The sequence below is a fragment of the Amblyomma mixtum genome, chromosome 1 (assembly GCF_055824585.1).
Source record: "Amblyomma mixtum isolate Tamu chromosome 1, ASM5582458v1, whole genome shotgun sequence".
Lineage (NCBI taxonomy): Eukaryota > Metazoa > Arthropoda > Arachnida > Ixodida > Ixodidae > Amblyomma > Amblyomma mixtum.
In genome coordinates this window covers 310,784,006-310,808,643 of record NC_143012.1, presented here as the reverse complement: position 1 = coordinate 310,808,643, position 24,638 = coordinate 310,784,006, and the positions used below count along the sequence as shown (strand labels likewise).

At 47.5% G+C, this 24,638-nt stretch overlaps 2 protein-coding genes across 4 annotated transcripts in view; one reads left to right on the top strand and one right to left on the bottom strand.

The window, feature by feature from the left end:
- Positions 1-24,638, bottom strand: part of LOC149372423 (dnaJ homolog l(2)tid, mitochondrial) — a 69,744-nt gene that overhangs the window by 2,125 nt on the left and 42,981 nt on the right. For 2 of the 3 annotated variants that reach the window (XM_089566900.1, XM_089566899.1), the window contains exons 2-9: positions 15,116-15,258; positions 14,742-14,825; positions 13,381-13,620; positions 12,284-12,436; positions 9,771-9,918; positions 6,942-7,006; positions 4,640-4,768; positions 3,045-3,160 (exon numbers count right to left, since the gene is read on the bottom strand). In XM_089566900.1, coding sequence (XP_089423026.1) covers positions 3,045-3,160; positions 4,640-4,768; positions 6,942-7,006; positions 9,771-9,918; positions 12,284-12,436; positions 13,381-13,620; positions 14,742-14,825; positions 15,116-15,258 — 1,078 coding nt within the window. Of the gene's footprint in view, positions 1-3,044; positions 3,161-4,639; positions 4,769-6,941; positions 7,007-9,770; positions 9,919-12,283; positions 12,437-13,380; positions 13,621-14,741; positions 14,826-15,115; positions 15,259-15,349; positions 15,557-24,638 lie in introns of those variants that run through there. The other variant, XM_089566901.1, reaches the window with a different exon arrangement.
- LOC149372424 (tetratricopeptide repeat protein 38-like) lies at positions 15,753-21,252 on the top strand. The gene has a single exon (XM_089566898.1). The coding sequence runs from the start codon at positions 15,920-15,922 to the stop codon at positions 17,450-17,452; it is 1,533 nt and encodes a 510-aa protein (XP_089423024.1). The 5' UTR covers positions 15,753-15,919; the 3' UTR covers positions 17,453-21,252.

Below are 24,638 nucleotides of genomic sequence, written 5' to 3'. Positions count from 1 at the left end.
AACATCTCAGCCCTGTTACATTAGTTCCTGCTAAAAATAATTTAATATAGTTAAACAGAGAACATTTTAAGACAATTACTTCAAAAGATAGTGAAAAGTAACTTGATATTCAGAACTAAATCAAGGATCAAGGCCCTCCAGATAAAGATAAGTGAACTGACTCATAATACACACCAACTTTGTTGCTTGTAATCTGAAATTTTAATCTGAGTAAATTTTGTTTGGGGCAAGAAAAAATTCTTAAAGTCCCGCAGCAGCCCCAACGGTAGGCAACGCCAAACTGTGTCAGCACTGCAGAACACATAATATCATGCTCAATATGAAATGCAAACCAGAAGATGAAATAGGAGCTCAGCTCTCAAAGCCACGCATGCCCAATGGTGCTAGAAACTGTTGGAGTTAGCTGTTGATGCAAACACCACAGTACGCTGAATGTTTGTGCAAGTCGAGTGCGGAGCTTTGACATGGGCCACTTATTCACCATAGAGGAGAAACCTTAGTTGATTCCCATCAGAAGTGTGGCAAGCCATTATGAGCACAATAGTACGTGCTGCCACCTATTTTCCTAGGACTAATATGAACTGTGACTCTCTGCCAAGTGAATATATGCTGTGCTGAAATCACTATAAATACATAGTAAGCGATGTACCGTAAGCACTACAGGCACATGCGTGTTCCTCAGTGAAGAGAGTTTGGCAGAATACCGAAGAGGATGTTTGCTGAATTCAAAATTTTTTTTCTTGCCTCAAACAAAGTTTATTTGAACAGAAAATCATAGATTACATGCAAAAAAGTTGGTGTGTATTATGGGCCATTTCAAGTATTTCCAGTCTCCAGTTTGTGCCCAGTGCATAGCCCACAGGATTAAATTTTTACTTTCTTTTTTTACTACACTGTCCACTCCCGGTACAAGCCGCAGGAAGCCTTGGAAATTTCATGCCACTGAACAAACCATACTGTGTAGTCCGCACCTATATACAATTCACAAAGTGCCAAATTCCAACCTATAACCATGTGTGAGCCCACTGACTGTATATAGCAAATTAAGATTTCCAAAAAAAAAACTGCAGTGTATGCACATGAAAAGAAAGCAGAGAAAATGCATTGTGCTGCGAGCAAGAGAAATGACACTAGTGCTATGCAGCTTTCCTTTGTAGCACAAAGGTGCAAAATTCCACCATCAGTGTCTGTAATGTACTAGTAAAACCTCGCTTACCCGGATCTCGATAACTCGGAAATTCGGTTAACTCAGACACGCACCGCGGTCCCGGCAAAATTGTGTGTAGTTCAATGGGGTTAAACGCTTGTTAACTCGGCAGCATTTAGCCGCGTATCGGTTAAATCGGACAACCCCGGCGAGAGCTATCGAAACGTCCATACTGGGCGGCCCGAATGTTCAAACACCCCTAACCGACGACGAAGCCGGCGCAGCCGAGGAGAGCCACACAAACCGAAACAAGACGAGAAACGGCCACAGGAGGTGAGAGATGTGATGATGATAGTGAGAGAGCGATCAGTGGCCAGGTGGCGCCAGCCACCACCCAGCGCACTGGTCGAGCATTCAGCCATCCAGCAACCACTAAAAGTTGCAAAGGACGACGGGACGGCTTGCTAGGCTTACTTTGTCACCGGATCTACGCGCGTGCTGCTCAGCCCATTCGACCCACGCTACACCTGCGCTGCAGCTGTGTTGTTTTGCGAGTGTGCAAAAAGCCGTGTTGTGTGCGGACTCGTGCCCATTGCATTTGACTTCTGGTGCGTGCTGTAACTGCCGCCACGTCTACGCTGACACTGCAGCTGCTTTTTTTTTTGAGTTGCGAGTGTGATAAGCCGCATTGCGCGCGGACTGGTGTGTGCTGTCTCTGCCGTCACGCTTTGCTGTCTCTGCCTTCACGCTTTGTTGTCACCCTAGGTGCTTTAAGAACGTTCGCCGCCTGCCTGTAGAATACAAAGCTAACAGAAAGGCGTGGATGACCATGGATATTTTTCAAACCTGGCTGCGGCAGCTCGACCGCCGCTTCTCCGACAAAAACCGCAAGGCTTTGTTTGTCGTGGACAACTGCAGCGCACACACCAATGTGACAGGGCTGGAATGCATCGAGCTTGCATTCCTGCTGCCAAACACGACGGCTGCTCTACAGCCGCTGGACCAGGGCATCATCCAGCACGTGAAGACAAAGTACAGATGGCATGTGATGGAAAGGATGCTGCTCTACAAGGAGGCAGAGCGAGAATATGACATAACCCTCCTCAGCGCGGTCCACATCTTAGCCCATGTCTGGAGCAACACGTCGGCGGAGGTCATTGCGAACTCCTTCAGGCACAGCGGGTTTGTCCGCCCTGACGATTGTGATGTAGATGTGTCTCCCGAGGACGCTGAAAGGATGGGTGACGAAGCGACGGATGACAGGAGCTTGGACTTTCTCCTGCCTGCTGATGTCCAGCTTGCCGACTACATAGCCATTGACGATGGTGTTGCTGTGGCTGGCCAGCTGACTGATGATGACATCATATCGGAAGTGCTCGGCGTGGAGGAGAATGAGTGTTCCGATGATGAAAATCCAGATCAGCCGCCGCGACGTCGCACTGTGCGGGAGGCCGCCGAGGCTCTCGCCGTTCTAGAGGAATTCTGCGTAGAATCCCGTGACAGTGAGCGTGCGAACCATCACCTGATGGGGTTGAGAAAGATCGTTGTAGCGCAGATTCCGGCGACGAAACAAACGAAAATAACGCAGTTTTTCAAGCAATAAAGGTATGTTCATGCTGCGTACATTTGTTTCCCGTTTTCTTGGTACATTCGATAATCCGGAATTCGGTTAACTCGCACATTTTTCCCAGTCCCGTGAGATCCGGGTTAACGAGGTTTTACTGTACATGTTTAAGCTGTCATGGTGCACTTAAATTTTAGAGTATGGGTTCATAGTGCGTTTTACTTGCATGTCTATAAGCAATAAAAGTGACATTAAAAGCTAACAGTGTCTGTACAGATGGCAAAAACTTTCAGCACATGTGATGACCCAACAGATTTAAAACATTCAACTCACTGTGGTATCCGGATCTTGATGTGGATGTAATGGTCACCATATCCGGAACTATTTAACCGCTTGACACCCTTGTTTGCGAGCCTAATTTTGGTGTGTGATGATGTTCCCATGGGGATCTGTAGGCAAAAGCAGATAACATTTGACTTAGTACTTCTATAAGCATGACAATAAAGGTTGAAGTAGAGAGTCCTCTACGAGCAGAAATGAGCACATCCCCTTTAGGCACTAACCGTTATCCCCAGAAGGGAATAACGAATTTTCATGTTTCAGAAGGGAATTTTCATGTTTTTGTAACCAGCATGCCAAGAGTCCACAGGAAAAATTCCCTCCTTCTCTGACGATTATTTCTGCAGTTTCTGCTCAGTCCTAATATATCAACAAATAGACTCAAAATTGCTTTCAAGGTCCCAATTACCATGCCACATTTACTTGGCATTGACAGAAAAGTTGCCATCGATTTGGAAGGAGGATTTATAATGGAAGAAAAAGCTGACATGTATTTTGTAAGAGTCGAAATTTCATACCATACGCCCATCTGGCCGCCTGTCCACTAGCCCTTCTGTCAACTTTCCCACCCGTCCCTCTATCCATCAACAACAAAAACAACAAAGAAAAGTGCACAGTCAACAAGTTGTGTCCCCGCATCACTTGCATTCGTGTGTGGCTGGCGTTGAGCATCATTCACTTCAAAAGTGTATACTGCATCAAGGCCCACTCTGATGATTTTGCGACAGTCAACGGCTGCAACCGATCATAGTGGGATAAAGCGACTATGCAGGTGTGCACTTTTTATGTGCTCAAAAAAAAAAAAAGAAGTAAACTACCCCAGCATATGTGAGTGGGTCCATGACGCAAGTAAATATGGTACTTCCTTTAACCGATGCTTGTCATATGAAGTTATGTAAACAAATTAAAATTAGCAATTTAAAGCACTCAGCCTATAGCAAAACAAGCAAATTAAAACACACCCCGACTGGAGGAGCCGAATTAGAACTACTGTAAAACTGCTGCATCCACATTAGAGGACACTGCACCATGCAGGACAAGAATTTGATAGCGTCCATGTCGTGCACAAATATGTATACAGTGCCTGAAGGGGATATACGGGAGACTGAGGGGAATGTTCACCGTTCCTTGCTATGCTATGCTATGCTACGCTACGCTATGTTGTGCTATGCTATGCACAAACTGATACAGCCTTGCTATCCCAAAGAGTTAATTAAGGCAAAAAATAAAATAAATAATATCAGCACCAGAATTAGTACTCATGAATGTAGTCAAGCTTGGCAGCCCTAACTATGCATAAAAAGGCATAATTCAGACTTCCACCACTATTCGGACTTCACCGAGGAACCATCATGCATCTCATAGGAACGCGTACATGTTCACAACCGATGTTTCGGACCCTGTGGAGTACAAAAGTGAAACTGTTCATGTTAACATAGACACCAGCAATACTGTGGAAATCGTTTTCTGACCTAAAGTTTGTTTCACTAAAAGAACAAAAGTTTCACTTTTAACTAGGCCTTCTCGAGCTTGCATGAATGCATCTGCGTTAGGTACCAAAAGCCACAAAATGAAGTGTTCAGGCCAACCTTCAGCATGATGTCGTCATAGAGTCCCTGTACACGCACAGTGCCACCAAGGACGGCTTGGGAAAGGGTGATGCCAGCATCTGTGTGAATGTCGGCGCCATCCCGACGGAAGTAGTCACTTCGTGCAACCTGCAGCAAACAACAAGCAGACAGCACTCCCTTTCATGCACAGTGATAGAATGTGCCCCATGTCTTTTTGACTGTGACTGCGAGACAACTGAACTATAAGGTAAGGTTAGATTATGTAGATGGAACATAGAACAATGTTAGCTGCTGCAAAGCACAAATGACTTTGTGGAACTACTGCAGTACAGTCACGAAAGCTCGTTTGTAACAGCTTCACCGATCACAAAACCTTAACGCATACAAACAAGAACGGTGCAAATGCCATAATGAGCATTAGGAGAATGGAGAAGTCAAAGCAGCAGCAGTAGTCACCCACACATGCACTCGATGTTATGCAAAATGCTCCTCCCCTCCTGAAAGCTACAGTGGCACACTGTTTTATATAAAAGATGTGCACAACTGCACGGTAACTACACGTCAGGACAGACTTGTAAGTCGCACTATCAAGTTACAATCATAAGCCGCAACTTTGATGGCCATGCCACATGCACAGTTGCAGTGCTACCAACACTTCACTTAGAGTGGGATGCGTTCAACAGTAATCCCTAATAGTCAGTAATCCCAAGAACAGCCAATTTCAACAAGCAAAGAGTACTGCTAACAGCATAACAGACTAAAATGGAAGAAGCCCCATTTAAGAACATCGCATGCTTTTAAAAGGCACAAAAACATGTAAAGGTATGAGAAAGGGGCGAGCAGAAGCCCTCAGAACGACTTCTAAAATGGCCTCTTGTTCACAATCTCTTTCATGGTTTATGGGTGCTTAATGTCCCAAAGTGACTCAGGCTATGAGGGATGCCGTAGTGAAAGACTCCGGAAATTTCGACCACCTGGGGTTCTCGAACGTGCACTGACAGAACACGAGCCTCTAGAATTTCGCCTCAATCGAAATTCAACCGCCACGGCTGGGATCGAACCCACGTCTTTCGGGTCAGCAGCCGAGTACTGTAGCCACTAAGCCACCGCGACAGCTCAACCTCTTTTGCTGCGTCACTGCAGGATATACCAGCAATAAGCTAGCTGAACAGAAACAATGTTCTGGTCAGCCATATCCTGCATCTTTTTCTTCTGGGCTCACCTTCCAACTATTTGAAAACGCATGATCCATTTTGCACAGACATACCATTTTTACTCGAATGTAATCACCGGAGATAGCTCGCTTGTGTACAGAGTGCAAATTCAACGCTTCGTCCTGATGAATGCGCATAGAATGCACACGATGTAAACGTCTTCATTTTGTTCTATTCAGCGGACACCCTCAATGACAGCAGTGCCACTGATGTTGCATGTTAACAGCAGTAACACTATTCGGGTGCACGGAAAGCCTGGCAGTGCTATTGCACTTGAAAAGGTGCTTTTGCTGTCTTCTTCAGTATCGGTATCTAACACACTTTTTGGCGACATTAAACTTGTGTGCTGCCACACAATTCTTCTCGATAGGTTCACTACCGAGGACAGCCACCAAAGTTAGGGAGGCATGACTTGCAGTACGGTTATGTGCCTGAGCGAATTTTCACTTCTACGATGAGGCCTCTGAAGCGCATTGTAAAAGTGATTGATGGCACGGTGGGACTTCGTGTTTGTCTCCTGATAATGTTTAGTAAGGCTCTCTAGAAAACTAAAAGCCGCATGACGCCACCACACAGCCTAGGATGCCCTCCCCCAAAGACAAAAAAACAGAAAAGCCACTTTTTGAGGCACTGCTATTAAACCTCAGCCCAAATAGAGTATTCTGTAGCCTTTTCCTTGAATTGCATTGTGTACTTTTTACTGCATTAGCAGTATAGTTCTCTGTCAGCGGAAACCCATTATCTGTCTGCGTGAAACCTTCACCTTCGAGGAACCTTCCAGTGGGTGCCCAGATGTGCACACCCTGTAGAAATGCATCCTCCACTTACGAGCCTCCACCTAACCTCCGACCTCCACACCTCCACCCACCAGAAGCTCGTGGAAAAAACAGATTCAAAGACACAACGAGAAGGCAATCAATTTAGAGTGAAATGCAAAACCAATACCGCTAATGCAGATTTATCGCATCACATCATATGGCCGAATGCACATTATTTTTTTCATATTTTGTACCCACAGAAGTGGCCCTAGCATTACAGTCATGGTCACACTACATTCGGGTAAATATAGCAAACGTGGACACTTCAAATGAAGAGCTTTAGCTAACCTTGAATGTGACAAAGAGTTCTTTTTTGCCCACTTGCATGCGCACTGTTTGTCCATCCTCCACACCTGAAAAAGAGGAAACAAACAGAACTGTCAGCCTGCAGTTATGGCAAAGTAAAAGCTTCAACATGTCCACCGCATGTTACGGTAAAAACCCACATATAATACGAGGTTTTTTTCCCCATAATTAGCGTCCTAAAATTCCACCACGTACTCTTTGCGGATCCGAACAAAAATTTTCAAAGTTGCTCGAAGTTTTGGTTTCGTTATTGCGGCATGGCTACGGCTTCGCTTTGCTATTGGCGCATGGCTACAGCTTGGCTTCGTTACTCTCGACAAACGACGTCCCGGCGTCGTTGCTTTGTTGATCCGTTGGGTGTGCCGGGGGGTCGCGGTGTGCTGTGTGCCTGTTGACAATGCACGTGCTCTTATGTAAGGCACACTTTGTGAAGTGGATATTGTTTTGGGGAACACGATGCCAGGGTCTCAAAAACAGTACTCGGCTGCTTTCAAGTGAAAAGTGATTTTAGCCGCGGAGAACATCAGCAACAGTGCGGCCGGGAGGCAGTTTGGTGTTGTCGAAAGGAAGCATTCGTGGATGGCGACGACAGAAAGAAGCCCTTTTCGCGTGCAGCGGAACGCGACGAAGCTTTCGCGGCCCCTTGATGTTTGTGTAAACAAACCGTTCAAGGACGCAGTCAAGCGGTGCTACGCAGAGCGGATGCGCTCAGGTGAGCCTGCAGTGGCGCCAACCGGGCGGCTGAAGCGGGCTTAATAAGTGCGGCATCTAGAACGCCCTCGGTGGCACGGAAGATGAGTACATTTGGAATGATTTGTCGGATAAAGAAATGTCCGAAGAAAGCGCTGCTGAAGAAGAAAGTGATTGAAGTGAAGTGCGGGATGCGATTTGAATAAATGTCTTCTATGAGCTTGCGTCACTCGTATTATACGCGGGTAAAACTTTTTTTTTCCCATTTCGCGTCTCTAAAACTTCACCTCGTATTATATTCGGGTTCGTATTATACGCAGGTTTTTACGGTACTGTCGTGAGAAAAACAAAATATACTGCTAGAACTCAGCAATATGACACTGCTCAACAAAAAGACCAATATGAAAAGCCATTAAAAACAGGTTGCAATGCCCAACTCCCTTTATTACTCAAAAAATTTTGCAAAATATACTTTGACATCCTGCCACTGAAGTTTCTTTTGACAACTCATTTCACATATTTTCTTCAGCTGAGTATTCTGTAATGATTCGTTTTGCAATCTGCTTTCAGGATACATTCCAGTGCTGGTGGAATCCATTATTATAGTTCGCACAGCACACTGTGCGCCTCACCAAAACCGCCATTTAGCAGTCAAGGTAAAAGACCATACTGCTTGCTATATTAGGCTGCAAAAGAATGTTTCCCCTATTCTCAAGCAAAATGATTCATCCATAATGTTGGATGCAAAACGAGTTAATGACAAAAGTGCTGTTTATTGAATAAAAATGATTGAAAAATGATGCTAATAAGGTTACAACAACCTAACTAAAGAAAAAAGATCAGAACCGTCATGAGTGCTCAAGCAAGACAGTAGCCAAAGTGACTGCAGGCAGAATGGTAGCATCAAGTAAAACTTGTAAATATAAAAGATTTAATTCATTGGAACTTGTAGTAAAGATTGACAATGGTAACATCCCACTTACTTTTAGTCTGAACAACACAAGAGCAAAGCCAGAAAGAAACTAAACTTCCATATTAGTGCCAAAACACATTACAAGAGGAAGTTAAACAGCGAGGGCACCACTGCCTATGCCAGACTAGCATCTAACACCAAACAGCCTACATGACACATCATTAGTCATTAAATTTTTTTAGCTGCCCATGGGACCCCCAAGCCCACTGAAGCAGCCATAGACATCAAAACAGCCCCAAGCATGTCAACCTACCTATCAAGTCATTCATGCATGCTGTGTAACAAATTGAATTAGCAAGCAAGAGAGCTATTTCTATAAAGGTTAAAATTAGCAGTAAAAACTGCAGAAATTTTGAATACACAGAAGATAGAATAATTTTGTCGGCACAATCATTCATGCCATCACTAACTACCACTACCAGTGCTGCTAGGTCACTTGACTACTAAGACTTTCTTTCTTTGTGCGCTTGTTTCACATTTCTTTTCCTTTTTCAGTGCTTACAGTAAGACAAGTGCACAAGAACTACTCACCGTTCCAGCTTTTAGGCCAAAAATTACATTTCATCACAACAGAAATTACACAAAACCATTAAACCAAACAGAAATGACTAAATAGCTACATAAACATAGCTCTCAAATTTGTTCACCAATATAAGTCAACATGTAATCAGAGTAACCAAATCTCATACAGCAGCTTCTGTCACCTAACTGAGGACAACACAGCAAGCTATGGAAAGGAAAATGAGTGGGCCAGGGAACAACCAAAGGGTCAGTGACATCCTAGTCGAAATAGGAAGTTTGCGCCAAGTATACCTTTTTCACAGCAACAATAACAAAACTAAAAGTTCATTCAATACAACACACACCATCTTACTCGGAATGGACAAGTGAAAACCTATTTTACAATATGCCCCTACTCTTGCAGCCATCACACATAGTACCTGCATCAGCAGTAAGGAGCCCTCTCCCATTCTGTGTCGCATATGCAGTCCACCTAACCAGGCTGTTTATGTTTGTTTGTTATTCAATCTGCTATTTGGGATGTAACCTGCACTACACCACATATATATAAAATGTAACACCAACAACACCAATGTTAGTTTTGGTGAAAATGTTGCTTGAAATGGCAGGGGGTTCGTTTGACGCACCTGCCGGCACAGGGACAGTGACCGTCTTGCGCTGCACGGTGGTGCCCTTGGCGTGGCACTCCTGGCAGGGGTTCTGGACATGCATGCGGGTGCCGTGGCAATGCCGACACGTACTTCGCATCACAAAGGGACCAGTGCTGATCGTCTCCTGCACAGGGGAGCATTGCGAAGAGGGTGGGGACAGGTTTCTTAACACTAGCAAGGCACAGCAGAACTTCTGGGTGATGAAGGTACAGCATGGAAAGGTAAGAAGGCAGAAAAGCAAAAAAATTTAAGGAAAGAAAGAAAGCCTAAGTACTATAAACTAATAGGACCCTCAGCGTGCAAGGAACCTGTTTGATATATCAAGAACCAAAAATTTGGACCACTAATTTTTCGAACACGCTTGATTATTCGGACTTCCTTGGGGCACCGCAACATGCCCCACAGAGCAAATTCATAAGAGTGTCTGAAATTTTGGACGCGCCACAAGTGACTGCTTAATTTTCACGCAACAGTGTTAAGGGCCCGTGTCACAGAAAAGCCGGCGCCATCGTCACCGTCGTCGACTATAAGCAAAAAATCCACTAAAAATTACCAAAGAAGCAACCTAGGGGGCAGGTGGGCCACCTAGGTCTCATGACATTGTGACATCATCTCAACTAGCCCACCGGATTGTGAGCAAACTGCCGACCATGACAGATGGCAGTTAAATTATGACTGGTAGCAATAGATTCCTTGGGAAGAACAATGTGGGGCTCACAAGCCCCACCGGTGGCAGCACCTTAACCGCTGCACCACTGCAGCAGCAGTGGTATGTGGAGTCCCAATAATAGCGGAATTCAAACTGAAAGGGTGCCTCTTCTAAAGCCGGGCAAATATTCTCAGCAGGTTCGCACATCGCACATACGTGGTTGTGAGTTGGTAGCATTCTCCATGTCGTCCGCTTCAAAAACTTGAATAGTAATTAAGATTTGCAGAGCTCATTTGTGTTGATTTCTTTGGTCTTGAATATATAAAGATGCAGCAGCGAAGCACATGGAAGGTGTACGGCTTCAAAGCGATGGCAAGTGGAATAAAATAGAGGTGCATTTTCAAAGCAAGGAGCACATACCAGCGACAACACGCACTGCAGCCCTAACCGTTCTATTGCAACAGCGTCAAAACTTGAGTCTCGATGACAGGCAAAACATTTTTCATTATACACAAACCATAGCAATGTGCATAGTACAATAATGTACATATCGCCTGCTCAGAGACTGGTTTTTGGCTTAAAAGCTAGGCCTAAATACGAAGGCCAATGCCAATGAAGCACTTGTTGCGGCCTCAGAGCCAATATAGCACATATCCTATGGGCATGCCCCAAAGCCACCCCCCCTCCCAATTGAGCAGCTGCAGCTCAGTAATCCCAAGAAGTGGGAGGCCGCGCATTGTTTAACTTGGACGCGGAAACCCAGCACCAGGCCACCAAGAGAGATATAGAGGTCATCAGAGCAACGGCTCCTGACCACCTGACCGGACCCTCAAGCCACAAACATTCTTCCCTTTGTACTTCAATAAACCTTTTTCCTCCTTCTCCTTCAGCCGTTTGTCGGCACTTCCTTATTTCTAACGCCATTAGGGCCTTTTTGTTACAAACCCTCGGTACAGTGGGCTCGTTTTCGCGTCTGGACTACACCCCAAACCGCACACTCATCCGTGATGTGCCAACAGCAACACAGCCATCGAACAGTGAGGTCATGAAAGTGGTCGCCGCCTGTCATCTGTGTACACAATGCGTGACGAGATTCTGAATCATGTAAACCATCAAAATGCGCACAAAACTGCTGACCCTTCCTACACCACACTGACAATCAGAAGGTGAGGTAAAAAAAATTCTTACGGTGAAATTTGATTTTTCGGACTGCCCAATTTTTCAGATGCTTTCATGGTCGCCAGGCAGTTCGAAAGATCAGCCTTCGACTGTATACTGATTCGTTTAACTCACTGTTTCACTGCTTTTCTGCATCCTCTGCAGTGTTTACACAGTGATGATGATGATACAATTTTTTTATACCACAAGGGCATCTGCAGCCAAGGAGCCCCATGGCACAAGGTGTCTTCGTTTACCCAGGGTGTGGTCAAAGACCCATTTCCCAACCAATACACTCTAAAGAAGCTGAACACCAGGCCTGCGGAAAGCTTGTACCCACTGTAATGATTACACATCAACCTCATTTATACATGTCTGAAAGCCATGCCAGTTTACCCAGCTGCTGATATTTCAGCACCTTACTTTAACTGTACGACGCCCTTTCACTCCTTATGTGGGAATCCAATTAACAGAATGGTGTCATGTTGAAACTTTATGGTTTCAGCAGAATCTGTAAAGTTGAAATACTCGTAGGTCAAAGTCTGCCTGTCTCAAATTTGGAGAATGGAGCAGACAAGAAAAAGGAAGGCCTAGATTTTGTACTCAGAAGCCCCAGACGATCCTTTCTTTCTATTCCCTGATAGCAAAGCAAAGTGGCAACAAACATTTCACAATCACTAACCATGCCGCTTCCATTGCAAAACGGGCACCGGACTAGTTTGGTGCCAGGCTCACTACGGGTGCCCTGACAACGGCGGCAGGTGTCAACTACGTTGATCGTCACATCCTTGTTGACTCCTCGGGCAGCTTGTTGGAAGGTCAGGTTCAGGATCACCTGCAGAATTTGGACAAGTGAAAAGGAACACAACTTATGATGATGATGATGGACTTTTATGGCGCAAAGGCATCTGCGGCCAAAGAGCGCCATGGCACAAGGTGTTTTCATCTACTCACGGTAGGGTCAAAGACTTATTTCCCAAGTATTTCACCCTAAATAAGCCGAGCATCAGACCAGGGGGAAGCTTGTACCCAATGTATCACCGGTGGGTACGAAGCGGCACTCAGTACCAAGAGCACATGCTGAGCAAGCTGCTTGGTGGCCCTTTGAACACCCCCACTTTTAGCCACACAGCTTAAAAAACAGCAAAGAGATGAGACAAATTTGGTGGCAAAATTGGTGGCAAAATTGGTTGCAAAAAAGGACAAAATTTTCTGACAATTACGCTTCTCGGTAATGCGTTTTTTGAGCGCAGCTGCTGCAGAACTCAAACTGCAGGAGGCACGGAGGCAGCAACGGAGGCGGCTCTGGGTTTCACCTTGGGCAGAGCGTACAGCATTTCCGCCGCCGATGAGCCTCGCCTCGGGCGAACGACCGGCATGCTTACAGCGTGCACTACCCTGGCGCCATCTCTGGCGAGCGATGCATATCTTGTCGATGACATCATCGGTGAGCAGACGACAGCGTGCACAACTTTGGTGCTGCAGGTCGCAGCCACGCAACCTGCCTTCATGCCACTGCGGTACTCTCCTACTCCAGTTTCCTCCTCATGCTCTCTTTGCTATCACCGTCCTTCATCCTCCGCTGCACTCCGCGCTTGATTACACCAACCGTGCCGCTCAACCCGGGAACGGGTGCCTAAGAGCTGTGCTTTAAAATGGTACGCTGACAGCCATCCCATAATGCTTGCCTCCTGTTTTCCCGTCTCTGCACTGCTCCGTACTTTTCAAATTACATGCACCAACAAGGCCACTGCTGCTCAACACATCCAGAGCACTCACCTCCTGGGCTCCACCGAAGCCAAACTGAGACTCTGAGAAGTCAAAGTCAGAGAATCCTGTCCGGCCACCAAGGTCCCCAAATATCTTGCGGAACAGCTCTTCTGGATCAATGGTTGAATGGAAACCCTCTGGTCCCCATGTGCCCTGGGGGCCTCCCGCAGCACCACCACTGCTGCCGGCAAAGCCTGACGTCGAGCCCCAGCTGTCGTACTGCTGCCTCTTACCGTCATCACTCAACACCTGCAAGGCCATCCATCATACTGTTTTTGTTTTCATTCCCACTACAGTGCCTGCAACTTCACACATTATTATGATAGGTAGTGAAAGAAGCATAATGTGGGACCAGATAGAGAATGGCTAGTACTCTGCCACTGTATACATCACAGAACCTCATAAGTAACTAGGTGCTTTATTCATGTTTTCAAATGCGACAGTGTGGTCGGGCAAGCTGCGACTAAGCTCCTGAAATACGTGGAAGGCACACGAAGGTTCCCACAGTAGAACTCAAAGCTTTCTCTTTGGCTAAAGGACAACAGTCAGAGCCTGAGCACTGTGACTTAGATTTGGTCAACTGCCTCTCTAATAGCCAGTTCCTGACTCTCATCTGCCATGAATCCAAAACCGCAAACACATTTACTATCAAGCACCCATAGGTTCCTTATGTTCAGCTCTCAAAATAACTTAATAATCATAACGTAGTACCAGAAGAGAACAAACTCTAATGCAACCTATTGGAGCTACAGCAGTTGCAGGTGTTCTTGTTCACTCTGCTTCACATACTGTGAACCTAACAAGTGAGCTAGGCCATATCCTCCTTTACCCACGTAATGCCTGCTTGAATACAATGAAGGTGCTGCCACTAGGACAATCTGCAGCAGAAACACGCCAGCATGGACCTTTCCCACTTTTATATTGTGCTAGCTTGTAATGTTTTGTCTTCTGAAACTAAATCTAACAGAGGTAGCAGACTAAGGTTCACTGAGAGAAGAAAACTAGCGTTCACTGGTCCTATTAAAGGGACACTGAGAACAAACTAAGTTGAACTGTGTTGATATATTACCTTGTTTTAACGAGAATGTGGCCACTTTTTTTAAAAACTGAGCTTTCACAAGCTAGAAAAGGCCAAAAATCTAGTACAGGCATCACTGCTGGCTGTCTTCACAAGCAAACTGCAATGACGTCAGAAAAGTTTTTTACATGCAGATCCTAAAGGCTAGGCTACCACAACATTCACTTCCAAACATTGATCAAGAAGTCCTTTTTGGTCTTGATCTCACGAGTTTGAATCGAGTGAACCTCGATCGAGTGAATCGTGTGAATCGAGTTTGAATCTGTCAGCAACAGGCTGACAGATTTCTTACTTCATATGCTTCGGAGACTTCTTGGAACTTTTTTGCTGCCTCAGGGTCTCCTTTGTTGGTGTCTGGATGATACTTCTTGGCGAGCTGCATCGGAAAGAGATGTGAACAAGTCAGTGTGTATTCATCAGACCACCGCGAAAACAATACCACTATGCAATTAAATGCGACTGCCTCAAATCATACGACACGTACCAACAATTCAGTAGATAGGGAATATAAAATCACAACCAAAATTCTATTCACCGTCAACTTTCACAGCGACACACGTGAAAGCATTTGCATAATGTTCGTAGTCAACAAGTGTGAGAGATATTTCTTAAAGCCTCTGTTTGTAGAACCCAACGTTCCTTTTTATTCTATTCGCGTCTACTTACTTGATAATAGGCTTTTTTAATATCTTTTTGACTTGCATTCCTAGGCACTCCAAGGACATCGTAGTAGTCCTTTTTCAGAAGGCTCGATGAGACATGAAACTGTCTTCTTTGCGGGCCGGCCACAAGACAGTTGGAGGCATTGCCTGCACAAACAAACCCCCTTAAGTTGCGGTTATTTCATACAAACTACTGCATTCGAAGTTGTGAGCAATAATTAAGAGAGAGTGCACTAACCAATTTCACATGATGCAATTCGCGGTAGCACTCCGTTGAACTTCGAGCACACCACGCAACAGCGGGCTAAATGCGCCGTAACACGAAGTGACGCATACATTGTCATAAGGTCATGCTGATTACATTTAAACTTTTAATTTCCTAGTCCCCTATGAAACATGTGGCGAACCCACAACTCCTTCAACAGAGATCGCATACCTGCGTTGCCAACAGAACGTCAGCATGCCGCTAAACAAAACCAAATGACAATTCATTATATTTGTTTAAAAGCTGCTTCGATATACTAAAAAAAATTTGCAAACCAAAATAACTTTGCATATCAGTGCGTTATTGATATTATTACGAGTGATATGTTCAAGGCGCAGCAGCTGTAGAAGACCCTGTGAGCTGATCAGTTGTTAACACTGTGAAGAACGCGTCGACTGCTCGCGGAGGACGCCTCCAGCCCGATAAGAACTGTGAGTTATGTGAACCGCTTATCACATCAGACCATAGGGCACAGAGCCTCGTTAAAACGTTCGAATCTACGTTTACAGGCCAGATTCTTAAAGTGTAGTCGAATTCTACGCCATGTCTGGCACGCTAACGCTACGCCAAAACTGGCGCGATTGCGCTGCTTGGAAGGCGGAAAACCTGCCGCTCAACACGACGAGCGATGAAGCCTGCAAGCTGTTTGACGCGGCGCTCAGCCAGTACGTGGGCTGGTACGATGACCCGGCCCTGGGCGGGCTGTCGGGAACCCTGGACAGCCTGAAAAAAGCCGACCCACACTTCACCATGGGGCAGGTACTGAACGTTGGACTGACACTCATAGGCTCCGGAGACTCCGTGTTCAAGAACGCACAACTCTCCGGTGACCTCGATGTACTGGACTCAGTCGCTAGCCGAGGCCTACTGCCGCACCGCGAGCAGCTTCACGTCGACGCCGTGCTGGCCTGGTCCCGGGGCCGAATGTCACGAGCCGCGTCGCTTTGGGAAGACATTCTGATCGACAACCCGACCGACATGCTGGCGCTCAAGTTCGCGCACGACACCTACTTTTACCTGGGCTACCAGCGCCAGATGCGCGACTCTGTCGCGCGCGTGCTTCCGCGGTATAAGCCGTCGGCGCCGCTGTACTCATACCTGCATGGCATGCTGGCCTTTGGTCAGTGCGAGACGAACCTGTTCGAAGACGCGCGCAAGTCGGCCGAGGAGGCACTGCACCTGAACCGCCATGATGCATGGGCGACGCACGCGCTGGCACACGTGCACGAGATGCAGGGCGACCCGGATGGCGGCATCGCCTTCATGAGCCGCACGCTGACCGACTGGGAGCCGTGCGCCATGCTCGCATGCCACAACTTCTGGCACTGGGCCGTCTACCACGTCGAGAAGGGCGAGGTGGAGGCGGCGTTGGACCTCTTCGACGGTCAGGTCACCAAGCGGCTGCACGGCTCGGGCGCCATGCTGGACTACGTGGACGCCGCGTCTCTGCTTTACCGGCTGCAGCTGCGCAACGTGCCTCAGGAGAAGCTGGCGACCCGCTGGCCGGGCGTCTGGGATGTGGCGCAGGGACACCACGACGACCGCATCCTAGTCTTCAACCAACTGCACTTCCTCATGGCCTACCTGGGCATCGGCGACGACCCCGAGACCCTGATGAACCTGCCGCCGCTACGGGACCTAGGCAGACGCGAGGACGGAGGATGGCCCGCCGACCAGCAGCGGATCATGGCCGAAGTTGGCGTTCCGGTCATGCAAGCCATGGTGGCCCACAGCCAGCGGCGCTTCGACGACGCGGCCGAGAAGTTGGCGGCCGTACGCTACGACATGCTGCGCATCGGCGGCAGCAACGCGCAGCGCGACGTCTTCGACCTGCTGCTGATGGACGCGGCCATCCGGTCCGAGCGGCACACCCGGCTGGCCGAGGCTCTGCTGGCGGAGCGCAGCATCTTCCGGCCCAAGTCGCCCATGCTCAGTAGCCTCAAGGAGACGCTGACCAAGCGCTGCAGCGGCGCCAAGTCGCCCTCCGCGGGCAGTGTGCTGCACGCGCGGATTATCGACAGCCCCGCTGCTGTTCAGGCTCATCCCGCGTGTGCCATGGTGCAGCAGAAAAAGTAATGGAAGGTTGCTCAGTTAGGATCCCGCAGTCTCTTGCGCCAGCCTTTGATCCACTGGGGAACAACCTTAATGTACTCGAGGCAGAATAGACGCTTAATACTGTAGATCAGAATAGTTTTAGTTTATTTTTGGAAGAAATTTGCTCAGACAAATTCCCGAGTATTCAACTACACCCATCGATATTCATTCACTAGCATTCCAGCACCGTGGTGCCTAAATATTGCTCTTATACTCACAGTGCCTGATCTGTCTTAAAAAAGCGGCCACCGGGACTGTCCGTCTGAAATAGGCGAAAAGTGATAACGAGCCAGGATTTGTCGAAATGTATGAACGAAATTACGAGCAGCTGAAATAAGCACACGTGACTTTTCTTTGATTATATGTTCGTTCAACTACATGCTTCATCAGACCCACACTCACTCACTGCTATGCGCGCACCTGCACGTGCACATGCAAATCTGCTGCAATGACGCAAACTTACATTCGATCGATCACATGCGCATGAGCATGAAAATCCGCACGCTTAATATGTACTCATTTATATTTCATGAAATTTAAAGAAAAAGCCGGCGGCGTGTGTCGGTATTTTAGTATGTGTGTACTATCGGGTGGTGCATTTAATCTGTGATGGCAAGAAAAATAGGACGACGGCATCAAGCGGCCGTCGGGCGCACACGGCAAGCCGAGCAACATTTCAGACAGTCATACTCATGTTGTTGCGACTGAAGGAATGTTGAAAAGGAAAGTGCACGGGCCTGCCGACTTGCTCGAGCTGAGCCACTATCGCTGCCACGTGCAGACAGACAGAGGAGAGTTGAAGGATAGTTTAGTTTATGGGGTTTAACGTCCCAAAGCGACTAAGGCTATGGGAGACGCCGTAGTGGAGGGCTCCGGAAATTTCGACCACCTGGGGTTCTTTAACGTGCACTGACATCGCACAGTACACGGGCCTCTAGAATTTCTCCTCCAAAGAAATTCAACCGCCGCGGCCGGGTTCGAACCCGCGTCTTTCGGGTCAGCAGCCGAGCACCATAACCGCTGAGCCACCACGGCGGCTAGGTAAAGAACAGGCGCGTGTCGCAACAACCGCGTCCGCCGAAGCGACGGTGCCGGCTGTAACAAGACTAATCACCCCACGATCCCATTGCTACGACAGTCATAAAATGTTCGTGTTCGTTCGTCTATATATACCCCGCTGGCTGACGTCAATATGGCGCCAGTTTTCCAGACTACATACGTACCGAAATTGTCAGCAATCGTTTGTTGTACAGCGTTGCAAGTGGTGTCATATATACGATTTCTCGTTGCATAGCTTGCATGTGCAAGTCAAGTTGAAGGCTAGCTTGCGACAGGGATTCGAACCGACGAAATCTGTACCTAAATTGTTTGCCTTCCCAGACTACCACTTCCCTTGAGGCGCGATTGAGGTGCCCACCGAGATGCGAGACAGTTAGTGCGCAATTCCTTCCCTCAAAAACGAATTTTCGTTTCAGAATTGTGTCGCAACCGTTCATCGTGCACTTTTGCGGGTGGTGCCATTCGATTTATGGTTGCATATAGCATACTCCTCTTAGCCATATCTGGAGGCCAGCTTGCGGCAGGTATTCGAACCCAGTGCGCGAATGTTCCACTCGGACCTTTGCGGAATCAGCGTTCGGAGGCGCTTCTTCGTTTCATTTCTCAGTGCACAACCTGCGTCGAGGCCGAATGCTCACGATGACACAGTAATGCTTTGACCTTCACAGCGCGTAAGCAGTATTAAGTGCCCTTTGAATTTTTGGTCCATGGCTCATGTGACCCCATGTTCTTTGTTAGCTCAAGCAGGCCCACTTAAGCCCATGTACGTGGTAAATTAGTGTTTCTAGTCTCATTTTCGGCGACGTATGCAGAGCCTGGAACTCGGCTTCATGATATGGCGTGCTGATATGAAACTAACATTGCGTGCGCACATTGTGAGTAGCTGCTCACAGCCGCTCTCTGATGACAGTCACTCTCAGGTGATAATGAAAAAGAGTTTCATACGTACTCGGTGCCTTTGCATATCCTTGGGCAGCGCAGTTCACAGATATGCCCTGTCCAAGCGATGACATTCCTGTTGTATCGGGTGCGAATATTATTAAAACTCTTGTTGTCGGACTGACAATGTTGAAAGTCCTCGTGTCACGTGTAAGCTATTTCTGAAAACTGCGATGGACTGCTTGAAACTGCGACGACTTTTCCAGCAGAATCCTCTCTGCTGCTGAACCAGAAAGCAGTCTCTTCTCGTGCATGTACCGCATCTACCTTCCCCTTCCATCCCCCCCCCCCCCCCCCTTTGACACCGTTCGCCGGACCAGCAAAGATTCGGTTTTGTGCCGCGCGGGCCACAGCTCGCGCAAATCCGTGCTTTCAATGTACGGCGCACAGGGCACACAGGCGAGCAGAGTAGGCTTTGGACGCCCATAGCGAGTCGATTACTCCGAGCTGTCCTTACTTGCACCGTAGAGGAGGAGCCGCATGACGGCGCAGTTTTGCCTAAAAAATGTTAACTCTTTGTAGCAGCCTAAGTTTTGTGCCCCCTCACCCGTGAAATGTCACATTTCCAGCGCGTTCAAGGCAAATCTGCCACTACAACTACCTGCTAGAGGTAAGCAAGCGCAGTTACATCGAACCGAGTGGCTGCAGCCAATCGCGCGTGACCGAATAGAAGGAGTCGTTATATGCGCGAGCATATTCCTTGTAAAATAAAAGTACCTTTGCTAACAGCGTTGCTATGAACTGTAGGCCTTACATTTTTGTCCAGTAAAGGCCTTTAGACTGTCGTCAGTGAGCCTTCCGTCGCATCAGGAGAGACGGAAAGTTCATTCAGCGCCTCCTCCGCTTTTCTATGTGTGTGCATGTGACGACATTATTTATGAAGAGAATGAGAGCATGCCAGGCAAAGGCGGAGGAAGACTAGTGCTGGAAGTGGGAGGCAGGACAGACCCTCCTAGATGTAGCCCTCCAGTTGCGCATCTGGATGAACCAGAGGAGAGGCGTCCTTCTGTGTGGGTCCATAACTTGTATCTTGTCTTCGGGATGCGCGCTGTGGAATGCCGCATAAGTTATGTTAATTCCGACTGGCGATGCACGTCATCCGTCGTCAGTGGTATACTTAAGCTCAGCCTCATATATTTTCCCGACGTGAATTTCTTGCGTCTTCGGTATCGCATTTGATTTGAAAGATGAAGCTTCATTGCTTCAGGGGGCTGCATTCTTGAGGAGACTGCACGTTTCCTTTTCTAGATTCCCCGTGCAGCATGACAGATAGAAAGAAAAAAGATATCGACGAACAGTGCAAGCACTGTCTCCTTTCATAGGTTTTACGTGAGCTAGTTGGCGTAACTTACTAGGAAAATTACAGCGTTCTAGGGGTTGCAAGCCATCCTTGTCTTGTGTCGTCACTCCTACGGCCTTTTCCTTAGAACGCGCAGTTAATTCCCAGGCTCCTTTATTCTTCATACGTTGCCCCGACCTTGTCATCCGAACACCGGCTGGTTCAGTCTTATTTTAGCTACGCAAAAGCCTGACGTTATCGTAATGTTAAATAGCGGTGAATGTCCAGACGTTCCTGGAAAAGATTTTTCAGCATTGCTTTTCAAATCGAGCTTTCGTGTGTTGCACCATCTCCGTGATCCCTTGCTTTCCTTCTTCGGATGCTTCTCGTATAGTCCTCTGCATGCCAATTAATTCCGCTAACTTGACTCTGAATTAAGAGGTTCCGTTGGCCGGCAAAATCCGACGCTTTGAGACGAATAAAAACTCCGCATTAACTGCGCGAAGCCGCATGCGTTTTTTTTTTTGCTTCTTCTTTCTTCCGCTACAGATTCCTGCGGCGCTGACGTATGTGCATCAGTATGCTCAGTGAAGCGTTTCTTACCCTCGCTCGTCTGCTCGCATATGCTAAGCCTCGATGGTATACAGTTTCCCGTGTAATATAGCGTGCGAAGAAAAGCAAGCGCATGTTTCGTTTTTCTTTTATTTTTCTCGCAGCGCTATACACGTGTATAAATATTTTCCGGTTGCTATATATATACACGAGACTGGACTGCGTGCTGAGAGACAAATGACGCCGCGAAGACCCTTCCCGTTCCGATAGGGGACCGCCGCCGCGTCGGTTGCGAATTCAAGACGCTCCGCGGGTTAGAACAAAAACTGGAAATAACTGGACTCGGAGTGCGCACACGGAAGTTTCGGTTCTCAAGCTTCTTCTCTTTTTTCGTGTCGTTTCTGATACTGCTCGCGGCCTCGCACTGTGCACTCGACTCTACCGACCAATGAACGATAGGACCAACTCCGCAAACTCGGGAAATCCTGCCACTCGGCGCTATATCGAGCTAGAGGCGTGCTCTCGATTGTTCAGTGCTAGCGGCCGTGTATATACAAGGGCTCAGTACGGGTGTTCCATGGTGGCGTAGAAACAAGCCACTGGTACTGCATTCCGAACGCCTCTTCCTCGCTAAGCACGCATAAATCGGGTCAAGGTACGCGCCTCTTCCCCTTCCCCCAGAGCGGGTGAGTGTGCCAAGAAAGAAGGAGAGAGAGAAAACTTTATTGGGAATAAAGAGGCCCTAGAATCGCTCGCGTTCCGCGAAGCGAGCTGCCTGCCTGCAGCGCTTTCGCGGTGTTAGGGGCGCGAACAAATGCCTTCCGTTGTTCTCTAGTTTCTCGTACTTTTCGCTGCCAAAGCTCTCGAGCTTGCTAATAATAGAGCGCGTATTCCAATCTTCGTTGCTCAGCTACGCCCTGTTCGAGCTGAGTAAACCGAAAGATATGGATGAGAACCGGATCCTTGCGGTCACCGGTCACGCGGGCGAACGACGACGCTGTTATCGCGCCACTCCGCTAGTGGCCGATGCGGCGAGCAGAGGTACCGAGTCGCCGCGTCGATTGCTCTAAGTTTAACGTGCCCGTGCACAGCTTAGTGGAGCATTATTTTTCTGCCCCTGCTTTGTCATTGCGCAAGCCCGTCTCTGCCCAGGTCTAAAGCCACTTAACATGCAGTGCACTGTCGCGCACCATGCTCCTATTATAGTTTCTTTGCAAAAGGGTGAAAATTTCGATATTTATACGCTTCCATACATATAGTTTCCAATTTCGATACACTCAGACAACATCAAACGTCCTGAGGACGTCCTCAAATAATCAGAACGTCCTAATCCCGAACAGGAAATTCTGAGCACCTTTCGAGTGCATCGATGGCTAAATTTCCTCATCAGGATGTCCTCAGTATTTACTTTGCTGGACGGCTCGAGGATGAAAATTCCTCAAGTTTCCTACAATCGTCCTGTCGCAGGATAATACTGTGGAACCGACCTGAGATCAAGCCATCTTCATCTGTCGCACTTGCCTCTCATTAATTAAAAACTGCAGGTTTATTAAACGATATGCTTGTACAATAGTGATCTAATGAAAGAAACCATTGTGGCCCCAAAAATTATATGTCTTGAAGAGGTATCTTAAGATATTTTTGCTTTTACACCTGGTCTTATGCATCGCATGCTTCTGATAGGGTTGGACTGTTCAGATTTTGGGGCAACTCATCTTTTTTTTCAGGCAGCAGAATTCAACTCCAGAGAGATACTCTCCGCAGCCCTTGCTAAACCCGTTCTTTTTGCTTATTCTGGTTACCTTCGCTTACATTAACTTTGAATACGGCACTCCCACGAGGAAAAAAAAAGCTTTTGATACAAATCCTGAAGACGTACTGAAAACGTCCCCAAACATGATCCTCAAGGCATCCCTAGTATGCGCAACGGATTAACAAATGAATCTCAGGACAAATGGGTCCTGACGCGGACATCCTTAGGTCAGACTCAGGACGTCTTAGCGTTGTCTCGGATATATATATATATATATATATATATATATATATATATATATATATATATATATATATATATATATATATAAGCTTTCTGAATCGACCTAGTTTTGTAGTGTTGTCAGAGACTTTCCCTGGGGTCCTGTCGCAATTTCTGCACTGTATAGTGAATGCTATAGCAGTTGTAACAGGCGGTTGCAAACTGTGTGATATCTATCACTCTACTTAGTGCCTGTTGTGGGAACTGCATGCCGGCAGTCAGCCAGTATATTTGCGGTTGTTTTATGCTTAGTTATGAGTGCAAGCCCAATAAGTACTGAAACTATGAATGGGACCAATTGACACGCACTTGACTCCCAATGCCTTAGAGTGAAAGTCAGTGCGAAAGAAGAAATACATATGCTCCTGCAGCATGCTCCTTTTGATAACTTTGGATAACGTATATATAGTTTATGAGTTGTCTTTCGTAGATGCGTGATTGCCTACAACTGTAAACTGCGAGAGAAATAAAGCGCTCATCAACGGCTGTGGCTTGAAGGGTTCGAAAGAATTCAGGGCTTCTGGGGCCCTCGAGCTCTTTCATGGGGAGCAACTCGTGCAAACTGATCTGATCAAGACACAGCCGTATAGTTCGACCGAAGCCGCGACCTTGATCGCACTCGGTTGACATACTTAAGGCCGGCCTCAGCATTCGATAAAGCGCGTTGGCTTCCGATCCGCAGCGTTATGAGGAGAAGATGCTTATGCGATGCAGACGGGGAGATGGAAACTCGTAGTATATATACTCGCTCACACCGGTAAACAGCGCTGTAGGCTGACAGACGGGATTCAAAAAAAGAACGCGTAAGCTTAGCTGCGCAAAACTTATAACCGTCTTCCACGCGCCGACTAGACTAAACATGCGGTTGGCTGACATTCGCATGGGTTTAACCCAGCAAAGAGACGTCTCGTTGGCGTGCAATTTTGTAGTACACGTGGCGGGGAGTTAAATCTCATCTCGATAAACACAGCTGCAGGCGAACGGGGTTATCGAAACGACGCGCTCTCGGGGCGGGTATACTGCGCACACGCAGCGCGCAGTGTGACACTCGATATAGCGTAGCACATGTGCGTCGCGGACTGTTTACAACTATTGGCGCAGCTGGGGCGAAAAGCGATCGCGCACCCAGGCTCTGGCAAGCCCCGCTCAGGGTGGGTCGGTTGCGCCAGTCGCAGCAGTCAGCACCCTTCGGAGAGCGCGGTGTCGCACGCAAATAGCCCGAGGAGGCATTGGTCTAGCGCCCGTCTCGCCGCCGTCCCGAGAAGAAGGGAGCCGCACCGCGCGTGACAGCTTCCTTCCGCGAA